Source organism: Mirounga angustirostris, unplaced genomic scaffold (assembly GCF_029215605.1).
Source record: "Mirounga angustirostris isolate CCGP_5_RB_7025 unplaced genomic scaffold, mMirAng1.0.hap1 SCAF_8, whole genome shotgun sequence".
NCBI classification, from domain to species: Eukaryota; Metazoa; Chordata; class Mammalia; order Carnivora; family Phocidae; genus Mirounga; species Mirounga angustirostris.
In genome coordinates this window covers 92,706,271-92,722,525 of record NW_026991716.1, presented here as the reverse complement: position 1 = coordinate 92,722,525, position 16,255 = coordinate 92,706,271, and the positions used below count along the sequence as shown (strand labels likewise).

The following is a 16,255-nucleotide window of genomic DNA, read 5'->3' as shown; positions in this document are numbered from 1 at the left end:
CTGGTTTAGGAAAAAATGAGTATTTTATAGAGAGAAAATAATAGAGCAAATTGGTGAGCTGTTGACATTTGAGGAATCGGGATGAGGAGTGTATAGAGATTCTTTGTACTAGTTCTACAACTTTTCTGGAAGCCTAGAATTATGTCAAAATAAAAAACTGAAAGAAAAAAATTATTCAACAAAAGAGGAGTTTTGGGGCGCCTGGGTGGCTCAGTTGGTTGAGCGACTGCCTTCGGTTCAGGTCATGATCCTGGAGTCCCTGGATCGAGTCCCGCATCGGGCTCCCTGCTCAGTGGGGAGCCTGCTTCTTCCTCTGACCCTCCCCCGTCTCATGTGCTCTCTCTCTCTCTCATTCTCTCTGTCTCAAATAAATAAATAAAATCTTAAAAAAAAAAAAAGGAGTTTTACTCTAAGGCACTTGAAAAATTTTTAATATCTGTCTTCCCTGGGGGACTTTATAAATTTCTTTTTTCTTAGTCTTATTGGGGAAGGAAAGGACAGGCTTTAAAAATAAAAAGTGACACCCTGGATCATCATCTGATAAGGACACAGGGCCATTCAACTGGTCTATTTTATTTCTGACCTGGACAATTTTTTTTCTTCTTGGGCATTTGGTGCTCCTTTTGTTCTCAGGAAAAATGAGGTTTAAATGCCTTTCTTAGTGCATGTGTTGGAATGATACAGCTTCAGTAAAGATGTCTTTCTAACAAAAAATGGAATGTCTTCAAGGACCTGAGACATACGGTTGCCATAGCTGTAGTTTGGATACCTCTGTTCAAAGGCTTAAGTTCATTCTCCTGGGTTGTTAGGATTAGCTCATACTAGCCACCACACTTAGACTCCTGATGCTATTAATGTCAACTGGATAGTGTTGGGCATGCAGTTTCCTAGAAAAAAATGGAATCCACAGTGGAATTAGGGTCCTTCCATTTTCCACAATTCCCCTTTGGCAAGGACATCTAACTGCACACCTGTCATCTATATCAGGATAGTAACCATGTGTCTGAAATTGAATTCTTCGTATGAAACCCATCTCTCCTACATTCCCATTGATCTCATTATCCATTTGGTTGTTCAGACTACGAATCTGGAAGATAGCCTAGATTTTTTGTTTTTCTTCCTGATTCTCCAATTCCTATTCATTGTAACTTTTTACATTTCTAATCTCTACCTGCCTCTCAGTCACTGCTATTATTTCCATAGTTCAGATCTTCATCTTTGGTCTTTGCCCAGAAGATACCCATAATGATCTTTCTATTGGCAGACCTCCCCACCACTTCTCCAACCCAATCCATTATCCATATAATTTGCTGAATGATAGTCTTAATACTCTTTGGTAGCTCCCCATTTCCTATAGGAAAGATTCAAGCTCCTTAGCTTATATTACAAAGTGCTTATAATCTAGCAACTGTCTTCTTTTCCATCTTATTTCTTGCCACTCATCACCTTGTATCACCTTTACCCTGTAACAACAGCAGATTTCTAAGAGTTCCAGGATATACCAAGTTGTTCACCTCTGAGTCTTTGCAGATGCTGTTTCCTCTACATAGAATGTTTTCCTTGTCCCTGCTTGGCTGAGGAACTTGCTGTTCTAGTAACATGGTAGAATAAGATAATATGTAACCCCTATTGGTACAAGTATCCAACGACCAAATAGTATATAACAACCAACAACACAGTTTAAATATATAGCTCAGCTCACAAGAAAAAGGGGGACATCTCAAGATTCCAGAAAGGAAAATATATCTCAAAGTCATAGCAGTAAGCATATTATAAACTAGTGTTGTGATGACCTTTGAGGGAAATAGACCAGAAATAGACCCTCTTGAATAGGGGCTTGAATATTAATGTCCATTTGGGGACAGGAAATGAACCCTTTGGGGATGTGTGCTTTGGGGATATGGAGAGTTGCATTTCCTGCATAAAACCAAAACCTTTGAAAGACTACACTCACAGAGAAAGGTGACCTAGAGAAACTTTCTGCTCATCGAGGAAGACTATAAGAAATGGTGTATTCTTGAAGAAAACAAAGCCACAGTTTCAGAATTTAAAAATAAGACTATTTCCATTGTAAGGACTGTATTGCAGGAAGGAGGGAAGACAGAGATTCCTGGCCAGAGTCTGGGGACCACCATACTCTGGTTCCTTCATACATCAAGACAATAGACTTTTTGTCATACACAAATACAATTGAAGACACTCTCCCCACACCCTAAGAATTGTCTTGTGATCAGCAGGGGGGGAGTGAACCTATGATACTCAGGTGGAGGACATGAGACTTTGCCACATATATGAGGAAAAGGGTAGCCGAAGTTTGTATTCATAAGTTAGCAGTTTCAAAAAGGTAATTTAGCAGCGGTGTTGATACCATGCATTTGAAGGAGGTTATATTGTTTGTCCAGTAAAACTTTTACATTATTTATTGGCGTGCATTATTGTTTTATTACAGAGGGATATTTTCCCAACAATATCTGCTTGAGACTCAGGGTGAAAAAATTCTCCTATGAAAAGGTAAGATTTTTTTTTTTTAAGATTTTATTTATTTAAGAGAGAGAAAGCATGAGGAAGGGGAAGGGCAGCAGGAGAGGGAGAAACAGACTCCCCACTGAGCAGGGAACAGACATGGGGTTTGATCCCAGGACTCTGGGATCATGGCCTGAGCCACCTAAGCGCCCCTGAAAAGGTAGGATTTTCTTCCGCTTATCTATTGTGGCATAATAAACCACTCTAAAACTTTGTGATTTAAAATAGCAGTCATGGGGCACCTGGGTGGCTCAGTCGTTAAGCATCTGCCTTTGGCTCAGGTCATGATCCCAGGGTCCTGGGATCGAGCCCCACATCGGGCTCCCTGCTCGGCGGGAAGCCTGCTTCTCCCTCTCCCACTCCTCCTGCTTGTGTTCCCTCTCTCGCTGTGTCTCTCTCTGTCAAATAAATAAATAAAATCTTTAAAAATATATAAATAAAAAAATAAAATAAAATAGCAGTCATTTATTTTGCTCACAAAACTACCAGTTTGGCAGGACTCAACAGAGGCAGCACATCTCTGCCCCAGATGGTGTTGGGTTGCTTGAGTAAGACAGGAAGATTCACTTTTAAGATGGCTCACTCACATGGCTGGCATGTTGCTGCTGGCTGTCAGTGAAGAGCTTGACCAGGCCTCAGTTCCTTTCCATGTGAGCCTCTCCATGGGCTGATTAGGCTTCCCCACAGCATTTGGCTACGTTTTAAGAATGAGCATCTTATAGGAGTAAGGAGGACATGTTTGGCATTTTTATGAGCTAGCCTTTGGAGTCACAGAGTCACTTCTACCATATTCTCTTTGTTGAGACAATCACAAGGGTCCATCTAGTTTCAAGAGGGAGAGCACGTAGATCCTACCACTTCATGGGCGGAATGTCAGGGTTTTACATGAAGAATATTTGAAATGGGAGGTATATTTGCAGCAAATTTGAAAAAACAGTCTGCTACCATCCCCAAACTTGTGTCTTACTGTCAGTTTCAAGTCTGATTTTATCCTCCCTGTGTAGTGTGGGATATTCAAGCCCAGAATCAGGAGTGGGGGTTCCGTGATAACCATATCACAATTTGGTCTGCTGGGACTGCAGTGTTAACAAATGCAAAACTAGTTTTGGAGTATCACTTTCAGAATCTAGGCCATTTAAGGGCGCCTGGGTGGCTCAGTTGGTTAAGCGACTGCCTTCGGCTCAGGTCATGATCCTGGAGTCCCCGGATCGAGTCCCGCATCGGGCTCCCTGCTCAGCAGGGAGTCTGCTTCTCCCTCTCCCACTCCCCCTGCTTGCGTTCCCTCTCTCGCTGTGTCTTTCTCTGTCAAATAAATAAATAAAATCTTTAAAAAAAAAAAAAAAGAGTCTAGGCCATTTAAGATTACCTCAAAGAGGGGCGCTTGGGTGACTCAGTTGGTTAAGCGTCTGCCTTCGGCTCAGGTCATGATCCCAGGGTGCTGGGATTGAGCCCCGTGTCAGACCCCCTGTTCAGCTGGGAGCTGCTTCTCTCTTTCCTCCCTCAGCCCCTCCCCCCACTCGTACTCGCTCTCTCGCTCTCAAAATCTTAAAAAAAAAAAAAAAAAAAAAAAAGAGGGTCACCTGGGTGGCTCAGTTGCTTAAGCATCCGACTCTTGGTTTCAGCCCAGGTCATGATCTTAGGGTAGTGAGCTCATGCCCCATGTTGAGTCAGCTTGAGATTCTTTTCCCCTCCCACTCCCTCAGCCCCTCCCCCTGCTTGCGTGCTCTCTCTCTCAAATAGGTAAATAAAATCTTTAACAAAAAAGATTACCTCAAAGAAAATAAAACTTAGTGGAGAATTCATAACAGAAATGATAAATTTGTGGACATTCCCTACCATAAGTAAAAGGAAGCCAGGAGGGTTAGCATCTCAAGAATTTGAGACAGAGAAAAATATGAAAGGGGCTATAAAATATGTGTTTAAGATGATTGCAGAGAGAAAATAAGGAAATTAAAAAATACAGTGGGGGCACCTGGATGGCATAGTTGGTTAAGCATCTAATTCTTGATTTCAGCTCAGGTCATGATCTCAGGGTCGTGGGATTAAGCCTCATGTCTGGCTCCAAGCTCAGCGTGGAGTCTGCTTGAGATTCTCTGTCCCTCTGTCTCTCCCCCTGCTCATGTTCTCTCTCTTTCTCTCTCTCTCAAAAAAAAAAAAAAATACTATGAAGAAAGCTCAAGTCCAAGCATCATCTGTAGCAGGTATTTCATGTACTCTGTGATAAGCTGTGCAAATTATTACTGTAGCATTTAACATACTTTGTTAGCATTTAGCTGGCTCCCTGCCACCAATCTAAGTCTTGAGCATATGTTTTTGGTAGCAGCTGGACTTTATTCTTTTACTGCCAAAGCTTAGCACAGTGCCTGGCACAGAGTAAGTTCTCAGTAATTTTTCAACTAAAGACTGCATAATTCCTATGTCACATTATAAAAATCAAAATTAGATCAGTTCAGTTGATCAATTTGGATAAGGAGAACAAGTTTTTATACCTAACATTCAGCATTAACATTGACAACAGTACTTAAGAATATTAGATGTCTTTAGTTGTTTTAAATGGTGACAATTTATAAGGTGTTCACAGGATCCTCCTTTTTCATTTGTTTTAGAGAGGGAGGGGGCAGAGGGAGAGAGAGAGAATCTTAAGCAGGTTCCAACCCAGCACGGAGCCAACACGGGACTGATCTCAGGACTCTGAGATCATGACCTGAGCCAAAAATCAAGAGTCGGCACCTTAACACACCGAGCCACTCAGGTGCCCCAGGATCCTCCTTTTTGAAGAGAAACTCTTCCTCATTTGTTTAAGGGAATAGAGGTTTCTCTCCCATCGTAAATAGTAATCCAGATATGGAAATGGGGCAGAGAGCCGTGTTTAAAACTTCTACTTTAGGGGCACCTTAGTGGCTCTGTCGTTTAAGCTGCCAACTCTTGATTTCAGCTCCGGTCATGATCTCAGGGTCATGAAATTGAGCCCCGTGTTGGCTCCATGCTGAGTGTGGAGCCTACTTAAGATTCTCTCTCCCTCTTTCTCTACCCCTCCCCCCAAAAACAAAAACAAACTACTTTATCCATCAACCAAGGTGAGAAAAAGCAGTAGACTTGATCCTTAGAACCAGAATTTCTGTGCTTTAACAAACTGGTCTCTGGCAGGGAGAAAGTGGGGGATATTCTTTTCAGTTCCTTGTAGAGAGACATTAGATTAGAAGAAGGATTGCTTTGTTCTCCTTTTGTTGGTGGCACTTTTGAAGAAAAAGTAGGTAAGCCCAGCTTGAGAATTCCTGGTTGATCATGTGAAAATACAAGGGACACTGGAGAACAAAACAAGACTATAAGCTATCTCTAGATTCAGAATAAGCACTAAAATATAAATTTAACACGTTGCTTTTTGTTTATTAATCATAATATATTAATATGATAATATTAATCATAATAGTGTAAAATTATTACAGCAAAAAGGTAAAATTATTTCTTTGAGTTAAACTCATTTTCTTGAGTTCTAGTTCTTTAAACTTTTTAAGGCCTATTATTTTCACTTGGTCTCATAGACTAAGGAATTACTCAATATACTTGTAAAATGGATTATTAGATTTATTAAGAAAAAAAATAGTCAAGTGCATAGGTTTAGCTTTGGAGCTCTTACAGTCACCTGTATGTATTGGGAGACATGAAAAATTGAGGCATAGAATTTGGGAAAGTGGTCATTTAAATTCTGCTTTATTACTTATTTGATTGGAACCTAATAATTCAAATTTTTTCACTTGCTAATATAGAAGAATAATGGTTTGGCATGACTTATATGATATTGAAGAAATGCACTTTTATCCAAGAAGAGATTTGTTTGCCCCTTTCACCCCTTGCCTTGTGACAAAATCCAGTTGTTATGAATTTTCCCTAAAAGCAGTCTACCTAGGGGCGCTTGGGTGGCTCAGTCGTTAAGCGTCTGTCTTTGGCTCAGGTCATGATCCCAGGGTCCTGAGATCGAGCCCCGCATCAGGCTCCCTGCTCAGCGGGAAGCCTGCTTCTCCCTCTCCCACCTCCCACTTCTCCCACTTGTGTTCCCTCTCTTGTTGTGTTTCTCTGTCAAATAAATAAAATCGTAAAAAAAAAAAAAAAGGCAGTCTACCTAGATATTCTTTAGACTAGCTATCCTACCAAGCTTTGTGATTCACTCATTTTTATTGAATATTAAACCATGAGTTTACAAGGATAGAGAAACCAAGAGCCAGGTTGTAAAAAGGAAAGTACCTGCTGAAACTTTTGCCTGGGTGCCTTGCCTCCAGCTTGTTTGTTGATCACCTTTCTGACTGCCCAGTAGAATGTAGGGCGTCTGTAACGTCAAGAAATGGTAAATGGCTATTACGTTCTTCTTAATTGGATCTTTTAAAAGAATAGAATCTCTAATGTTTTAAATGGTTGTACTCTGGAAAACAGTATGGAGGTTCCTCAAAAAGTTGAAGATAGAGCTACCATATGATCCAGCAATTGCACTACTGGGTATTTACCCCAAAGATACAAATGTAGGGATTCGAAGGGGTACGTGCACCCCGATGTTTATAGCAGCAATGTCCACAATAGCCAAACTGTGGAAAGAGCCAAGATGTCCATCGACAGATGAATCGATAAAGAAGATGTGGTGCATATATATACAATGGAATATTATGCAGCCATCAAAAGGAATGAGATCTTGCCATTTGCAACGACGTGGATGGAACTGGAGGGTGTTATGCTGAGCGAAATAAGTCAATCAGAGAAAGGCATGTATCATATGACCTCATTGATATGAGGAATTCTTAATTCAGGAAACAAACTGAGGGTTGCTGGAGTGGGGGTTGGGGTGGGAGGGATGGGATGGCTGGGTGATAGACACTGGGGAGGGTATGTGCTATGGTGAGTGCTGTGAATTGTGCAAGACTGTTGAATCACAGATCTGTACCTCTGAAACAAATAATACATTATATGTTAAGAAAAAAAAAAAGAAGAAGAAGATAGCAGGAGGGGAAGAATGAAGGGGGGGGAATCGGAGGGGGAGACGAACCATGAGAGACGATGGACTCTGAAAAATAAACTGAGGGTTCTAGAGGGGAGGGGGTGGGAGAATGGGTTAGCCTGGTGATGAGTATTAAAGAGGCACGTTCTGCATGGAGCACTGGGTGTTATGCACAAACAATGAATCATGGAACACTACATCAAAAACTAATGATGTAATGTATGGTGATTAACATAACAATAAATAAATGTTTGTGGTAAGATGCACAAGAAAAAATTAGAGCGTAGGTCCTTGGTTTGAATTTTGCCTTGGTCCCACTGTAAGCAAGTTACTTAATTCTTCTGAGTATCAGATTTCTTATCTGTAAGTCAAGGGGAAAAAAAAATGGCTGTCGGGGTTGTTATGAAGATTGTGTGAGATAATGTGTATTTCTAGCATGTGCCTGCATCAGAATAGGAACTCAACAGATAATAGGTCCCTTTCCTTCTTGTTAGAGCCTTTAACAAATCTTTTAATTTGAAAATAGTTCTTTTAAGGAATTGGCATCTAAAGTATCCTGGACCCTAAGATGCTTTAAGACCCAGCTGAATTTTTTGGTTCTGGAGTTTCTGTCCTCCTTCATTCTTACTAATTCTTAGTAATGTATAGTTACCAATTTTACAACCCACAGGAGTATTTTCACTTTAAAATGACCTAAATCAACATGCCAGGCAGCATTTTACATTTACTTTGAAAAAAGAGCTAGAATAATTATTTAGTAGATTACAAGGGCAACTGTCAGTTGAAATAAATGAAAATATGGGAATATGTAAACTGCACATTTTCTTTGCCACTTCAGACTGTCTTTGAATCTTGCTATATTCAGTTTAATCTCACCCTTTTTCTTCCCCTTAATAGGGGAGTTAGAAAGAAAATCTAAAATATCCTAAAGCCTTCTCCATTATACTTGAATTTTGGGTACCCTAATCCTATGGTAAAAAAGAAGTTGGTCCATTTATTCCAAGTTGAATAACTGTGGTAACTTATAAATAGACCTTCCTTAATTATGTTTTATAGGGGAATCTCCTATTTGCTGTGCTTTTCTTTGGCTTTTGATAGTTGACATTTTCTTAAAGCATTCATTACATCTATATTTAAAGAGGTAAAAAGGAGGATTGCTCTATTTATGAACTGGAAACTGGAGGCTCAGAGGTACTCAGATTTTCTTAGCATCATAAAGAACTATCTTGCTTTCTGCCACTTGAGAGGAGGCAATAAAATACATTATTCCAGAGTTGTTATCTGTAGGTCTAGAATTGATGTTTGCTAAATGGGGAAAGAACAAAATTGATACTTGAATACCCTGCATTGTAACCAGAGAGGGAGAAATTAAAATTTCATTATTCTTTAATATGTACTCCCTTATCATTGAAATACATTCCAGTTTTGCTTAGATGGCAGACTCAAAATTTTCAACATTGTAAACCACACCATGCTATCTTTGGAGATTCTTTAATTTTGCAGATGTTATTGAATGCAAAACTCCCAATGGAAATTGCAGATCAAGAAACTTTGTTTTACTCATTAATTTCTTTGTGGAAATCAGTCTGGTAGTGATGGTTATGTTTGCATGGTCATGTTTTCTTCAGATTGGGACCGCTTTTGAAGGTGATCTTGTGTAAATGATCCAATGAAGAGTTGCTGATGCTTTCACTGAAACACATCCCACTGTGGTGAATATTCTCTAAATTACCCAAGACCTTGCTAGTCGACTGTACTAAAAATATCTGGACCTCAGATGATGATTCTATAAAGTTTTAGCAAACCTGCCACAACTCTTGAGCACAGTCCAGAGCTAACTAACTATGGGATGTTAGGTTAGGTGATGTTCTCCAAGGTCTCTTGTTCCTTCATCTGTCACTTCTTTAGCAGTTCCACAACTGAGTCAGAAGTTCAAAGCTGTGGTTTATTTTTTCAGAGTTAAGAAAACAATTTCTCATTGTTGAATGTCTTTTGGGAGTGGGTCTGTATTTTAAAAGTGCATATTAAGAACACTAAGTTATGTAAAATCACTTAATAAATTTTGTAGAAACATGTATGTTGTCTCCTTTCTAATAGTTCCTTTTACTTAGTTAGAAATACTTCCAGAGAAAAATAGATGCCATATGATTTTACTCATATGTGGAATTTAAGAAACAAAACAAATGAACACAGGGGAAGGAAGAATAAAATGAGATAAAAACAGTGCAATGAAAAATTAAAGATATCCAGATTAGAAAGGAAGAAGTAAAACTGTTTTGTATGTATATATAAATATATATATATGGCTATTTAGTTATCCCCGCACCATGAGTTGAAAAGAATCTTTCCCCCATTGAATTATCTTGGCACTTCTGTCAGAAGTAATTAACCATAAATAACAGGATTTAGTTTTTACTCTCAGCTCTGTTCCATTGATCCGTATGCCTGTCCTTAGGGTAATACACATTGCCTCAATCATTGTTGTTTTATAGTTAAGTGCAGGTAGTAAAGTCTTCCAACTTTGTTCTCTGTTTTCAGAGTCATTTTGGCTATTCTAAGCACTTTACATTTCCATATAAATTTTAGAATCATCTTATCAAAAAGTTTGCTGGAAATTTGATGGGGATTGTGTTGAATCTATATATCAATTTGGGGAGAATTAACATCTTAACAGTTGAGGTTTCCGATTTGTAAAAACGGAATGAATCTCAGGTTTCCGATTTGTAAAAACGGAATGAATCTCAGTTTATCTAGGTCTTTAATTTTTCTCAGTAAAATTTTATAGTTTCCGGTGTCAAATACTACACTTCTTTTGTTTATTCCTTAGTATTCTTTTTAGTGTTACTGTGAATACGATTGTTTTTTAATTTTTATTTTTATATTTTTTGGTAGTATATAAAAATACAACTGATTTTTGTATATTTATAATATATCCTGAGATCTTGTATTTTAATTATAGATTCCTTAGGATTTTCTACATAGATAATCATCCTTGTATAAAAACATTTTTCTTTTTTCCTTTCAATCTGAATTTAATTTTTAGTTTTAATTTTTAATTGCCCTGACTAGAAACTTCTGTGCAGTGTTGAAAAGAAGTAGCAAAAACTGCCATTCTTACCTTATTCTTCTTAGGTGGGAAGCATTCAGTCTTTAATCATTTTATGATGTTAGCTGTAGGTTTTTCATAGATGCCTTTTATTAGGTGGAGGATATTCTCTTATGTTCTTCATGTATTGAAAGTTTTTATCATGAACGGGTGTTGGATTTTGTTAAATGCTTTTTCTGTGTCTATTGAAATGGTTATGGGTTTTTTGTCCTTTATTAATACGTTATATTACAGTACTTGATTTTTGGATGTTAAACTGCATCCCTGGGATAAATCTTACTTGATCATCATGTATGAGCCTTTTTATATATTTCTACATTCAGTTTGCTAATATTTTGTTGAGGATTTTTATGTCTGTATTCATTAGTGATATTGATCTGTAGTTTTCTTGTATTGTCTTTGTCTGGCTTTGGTGTGCTAGCCTCATAGAATGAATTGTGAAGTTTCTCTCCTCTATGTTTTGAGGGAGTTTGTGAAGGATTGATATTTCTTTTTTAAATATTTGATATATTTTTCCAGCAAAGCCAGCTGGGCCTAGGATTTTCCTTGTCAGAAGGTTTTAAATTAATAATTCAATTTATTACTTGGAGGTCTATTTATATTTTCTATTTCTTCTTGATTCAGTTTTGGCAATTTTTTTTTCTAGGAATTTGTCCATTTTTTTTCTAAGTTTTCTGATTTTTTTCGTATAAAGTTGTTCATAATATTCCCTGATAGTCCTAATGCTTGAAGGGTCAGTAGTGAGGTCTCTTCTTTCATTCCTGATTTAGGAAATTTGTGTCTTCTCTTACTTTATTAGTTAGCTAATGGTTTGGAAATTTTATTGATCTTTTCAAATAGCCACTTTTTGGTTTCATTTATTTTTTTTCCCCTCTGGTTTTTTTTGTTTGTTTTGTTTTTATTTCATTGATATTCACTCTGAACTTTATTATTTTCTCTTTTTTTCCTCTTTAGCTTGCCTTTCCTTGTCTAGTTTCTTAAGGTAGAAGTTTATTAGATTATTAATTTGAGACTTTTCCTGATCACAAGCTATAAATATCCCTCTAAGACTTCTTTAGTTATATTCTGTAAATTTTGATACATTATGTTTTCATTTTCATTCATTTCAAAATATTTTTAAAATTTTCTTTATGATTTCATCTTTGACCCCTTTAGAAATATATTGTTTAATTTCTAAATATATTGGTTTTCCCAGCTATCTTTCGAGATCTTTGACTTAACTCTGTTGTGGTCATAGAACACATTTTTAATGATTTCAGCCTTCTTAAATTTATTGAGAATTGTTTTGTGGTCCAACATATGGAGAAATGTCTATGTGTGCTTTGAGAAGAATGTGAATTCTGCACTCACTGCATTGAGTACTCTATAAATCTCAATTATATCATGTTTGTTGGTAGTGTTGTTAAAATCTTTTACATCCTTGTGGATTTTCTGTGTAGTCTATCAATTATTGAAAGTGGAATATTGAAATCTCCAGCTATTATTAGTGAATTGCATATTTCCCCTTTCAGTTTGCAGTTTTTCCTTCCTTTTATGTCTCTATTGTTAGGTGTATATACACTTATAATTATTACATCTTCGTGATGCACTGTTGCTTTTGTGATTATGAAATGTCTTTCATTGTCTCCAGTAACATTTCTTGTCTTAAAGTCTATTTTGTCTGATACTAATATCAGAGAGCAGTTCCAGCTCTCTTATAGTTACTATTTGTATGGCCTATCATTTTCTGTCCTATTACTTGTAACCTGTTTATGTCTTCCTACTTAAAGTGTGTCTTTTAGATGCAGCATACAGTTGGCTCTTGCTTTTTATTTATTTATTTATTTATTTATTTATTTATTTATTTATTTTTAAAGGTTTTATTTATTTATTTGAGACAGAGAGAATGAGAGAGAGAGAGCACATGAGAAGGGGGAGAGTCAGAGGGAGAAGCAGGCACCCCGCCGAGCAGGGAGCCCAATGCGGGACTCGATCCAGGGACTCCAGGATCATGACCTGAGCCGAAGGCAGTTGCTTAACCAACTGAGCCACCCAGGCGCCCGGCTCTTGCTTTTTTTTTTTTTTTTTTTTTTTTAAGATTTTTATTTATTTATCTGAGACACAGAGAATGAGAGAGACAGAGAGCACATGAGAGGGGGGAGGGTCAGAGGGAGAAGCAGGCTCCCCGCCAAGCAGGGAGCCCGATGCGGGACTCGATCCAGGGACTCCAGGATCATGACCTGAGCAGAAGGCAGTTGCTTAACCAACTGAGCCACCCAGGCGCCTGGCTCTTGCTTTTTAATCTAGTCTGACTATCCCTACATTTTGAGTAGGTTATTTAGTCCACTCATATCTGTGCTCGCTTCGGCAGCACATATAGTCCACTCATATCTGATCTAATTATTGATATGGTTGGTTTTAAGTCCCTCATTTTTCTATTTGTTTTGTATTTGTCTCATCATTTTTGCCCCTCTGTTCCTCCTTTACTCCTTTCTTTTATGTTAAATAAGTATATTTTAGTGTACCATTTTAATTGCTTTTGTGTTTTTAACTATATGATTTTGAGTTCTTTTTTTTCTTTTTTTAAAGATTTTATTTATTTATCTGACAGAGAGAGACACAGTGAGAGAGGGAACACAAGCAAGGGGAGTGGGAGAGGGAGAAGCAGGCTTCCTGCTGAGCATGGAGCCCAATATGGAGCTCGATCCCAGGACCCTGAGACCATGACCTGAGCCGAAGGCAGGCACTTAACAACTGAGCCACTGAGGCACCCCTGATTTTGAGTTATTTTCTTGGTGGTGGTTCTAGGAATTATAGTATACATCTTAATTTATCATAGTCTGTTTTGGAAAAATTGCTAACTTTAATTCCAGTGAAATATAGAAACTTGCTCTGCTATATCTCCTTTTTCCCTTTGCTTGTGTTGTCATATATGTTTTATATCTGTATGTGTTGTAAACCCATCAATACAGTCTTGTAATTTTTGCTGTATATAATCTTACATCTTTTACAAAATTTAAGAGAAGAAATGAGAAAAAATATTTTATGGAATTTTTTTCATTTATTCACCATTTCTAGTGCTCTTTGTTTCTTAATGTAGATTTGGATTACTATCTGGTACCACTTCCATTCAGCATGAAGGACTTCCTTTGGTGTTTTTTTAAGGCAAGTCCGATAACAAATTTTCTCTTTTGTTTATCTCAGAATGGTCTTTATTTCACTTTATTTTTAAAAGATGATTTTACAGGATACAGAATTCTTAGTTGCAAGCTTTTTACTTCCAGCACTGTACATATATCATTCCACTGCCTTCTGGCCTCTGTTGTTTCTGGTAAGAAATCACCCATTAATTTTATTGTAGTTCCTTTGTACATGAGTCATTTTTCTCTTTCTGTTTCTAGTATTATTCTTTGCCTTTCAATAGTTTATCTATGATGTGTCTAGGTATTTTGCATTTGTCCTGCATTGGGTTTCATTCGGGAGCTTGGCTGTATAAGTTAATGTTTTTCATCAAATTTAGGAAGTTTTTGGTCAATATATCTTCCCAAGTATTTTTTTTTCTGCCCTATTGCTTTTCCTCACTTTCGGGACTCTTATTATACATATATTAGTGCACATATATTGTCTCATAGGTCTCTGAAGCTCTCTTTATTTTTCTTTAGTCTTTTACTATGTTCATCAGATTGTATAATTTTTATTGATCTATTTTCAAATTCATGGATTCCTTTTTTGCTATCTCAGATCTGCTGTTGAGGCTCTCTAGTGAGATTTTCATTTCAGTTATTGTACTTTTCATCTCCAGAAAAGTTCAACATTTACTGAGAATCTGTAGTCAGAGTCATTTAATTCTTTAAACATGGCTTCGTTTAGTTTTCTGAGCATGTTTATTGTAAGAGCTGGTTTGAAATCTTTGCTAAATAAAAGATCTAGAGACACTTGGAGACGTCTTCTATTGACTGCTTTTTTATGGATTGCATTTTCTTGTTTCTTGCATGACTCATAACTTTCTATTGAGTACTGGACATTTTAGATAATATATTGTGGCAACTCTAGTTTGTAATTTTCCCTCCTCCATTGGAGATGTTGGTTGGTTGGTTGATAACTTCCCTGGACTAAACCTTTGAAGTATGTATTCCCCACAGTGTGTAGCTGCTGCTCTCTCTACTCACAATTTTTTCCTTGTTTTTATTTGTCAGCCTGGCTTCTGAGGGATTGCCCTGTGTCCGCATAGCATAGTGATCAGTCAAAGATGAATCAGAAGTCATAATAAAACTCCTTGAGCCAGTAAAGCCCAGGGCCAGATGGCTTCCCAGGGGAATTCTACCAAACATTTCAAGAAGAATTAATACCTATTCTTCGGAAACTGTTCCAAAAAATAGAAATGGAAGGAAATCTTCCAAACTCATTTTATGAGGCCACCATTACCTTGATCCCAAAATCAGACAAAGACTCCATCAAAAAGGAGAATTACAGACCAATATCCCTGATGAACATGGATGCAAAAATTCTCACCAAAATACTAGCCAATAGGATCCAACAGTACATTAAAAGGATTATTCACCACGACCAAGTGGGATTTATCCCTGGGCTGCAAGGTTGGTTCAACATCTGCAAATCAATCAATGTGATACAATACATTAACAAAAGAAAGAACAAGAATCATATGATCCTCTCAATAGATGCAGAAAAAGCATTTGACAAAGTACGGCTTTTAATCTCTCTTGATGGATCTGTGTGTGAGCTGGGAAGCACTTTCACGCTTCAGCCTGCCCTGGCTTTTACTTCCTGTTGGGCCTTCCCGTGTCTCACCTGCACTTGCCAGCAGGCTCTATTAGCAAGGATACAGGGGTCCTCTCCGTCTCTGTAGCAATGCACGTAGCCTCTGGCCGATCCCAAAAATGTGGGGTCAAGTCTTCTCTGGCTGTCTTAGCTGCTGGAACTCCCTGCTAAATCCTGGGCTAGGCCACTAGATTGCTGCTTGCCCCACATGCCACCACGGCCATTGCTCATCAGGGGATCCTCTGTGCTTGGTTTCGCAGCCTGCCCTGCACTGCCCTGAGTGAACTACTACACGGACAAAGCCAAGAGGTGGAGGTGGGAGCAGCCCCCTGGCAAAGACATTATAGCCTCTCACTGTTTCTCCCTGAAGTTTCATAGTTCTCACTAAGTACATACCTTTGAATTGCAGAGTGCTAAAATTGTGCTTTTGACTATTTTGTTCAGCTTTATAATTGCCTTTTGAGGGAGGATTTGTCAATCACTTCACTCCATCATAATAAAGTCAGAAGTCTATATACATTTTAAAGCACCAGTGATTTTGGTTATGTTACATGTGCCATCTTGTATTTTATGTTTGTATTATATATAAATAATGCCTCATCGGTTAGCCTTTAGGGGGGCATTTTCATTAACATTGTGTAGAAATATAGATGATTTGTTACTCAAGTGAAGTAATACTTTAGAGAAAAGACGTTGGTAAGGTCAAGTAGAAAAAAATCAGCCCTAAAAGTTTTCCTTGAAACACAAATTGAAAAATGAAATGAATCAGAGATCATCAGTTATTCCAGAGCCCTTTCCTCTTCAGCTGTGGCAGCATGTTGCCTGGTATAATTCCAGAATTGTTGGTTAAATTAATTCTGTGCCTGTGTGAAATATCCACAATA

General features: G+C 37.8%; 1 protein-coding gene across 11 annotated transcripts in view; it reads left to right on the top strand.

Annotated features, from left to right (window-relative positions):
- PDSS2 (decaprenyl diphosphate synthase subunit 2) overlaps positions 1–16,255 on the top strand; it is a 278,138-nt gene that overhangs the window by 59,892 nt on the left and 201,991 nt on the right. Inside the window, exon 2 of one of the 11 annotated variants that reach the window (XM_064597948.1) lies at positions 2,450–2,511. The exons of the other annotated variants lie outside the window; for them this stretch is intronic. Within the exon in view, the coding sequence (XP_064454018.1) occupies positions 2,504–2,511 (8 nt within the window). The 5' untranslated portion in view covers positions 2,450–2,503. The remainder of the gene's footprint in view (positions 1–2,449; positions 2,512–16,255) is intronic. 11 annotated transcript variants of the gene reach the window in all.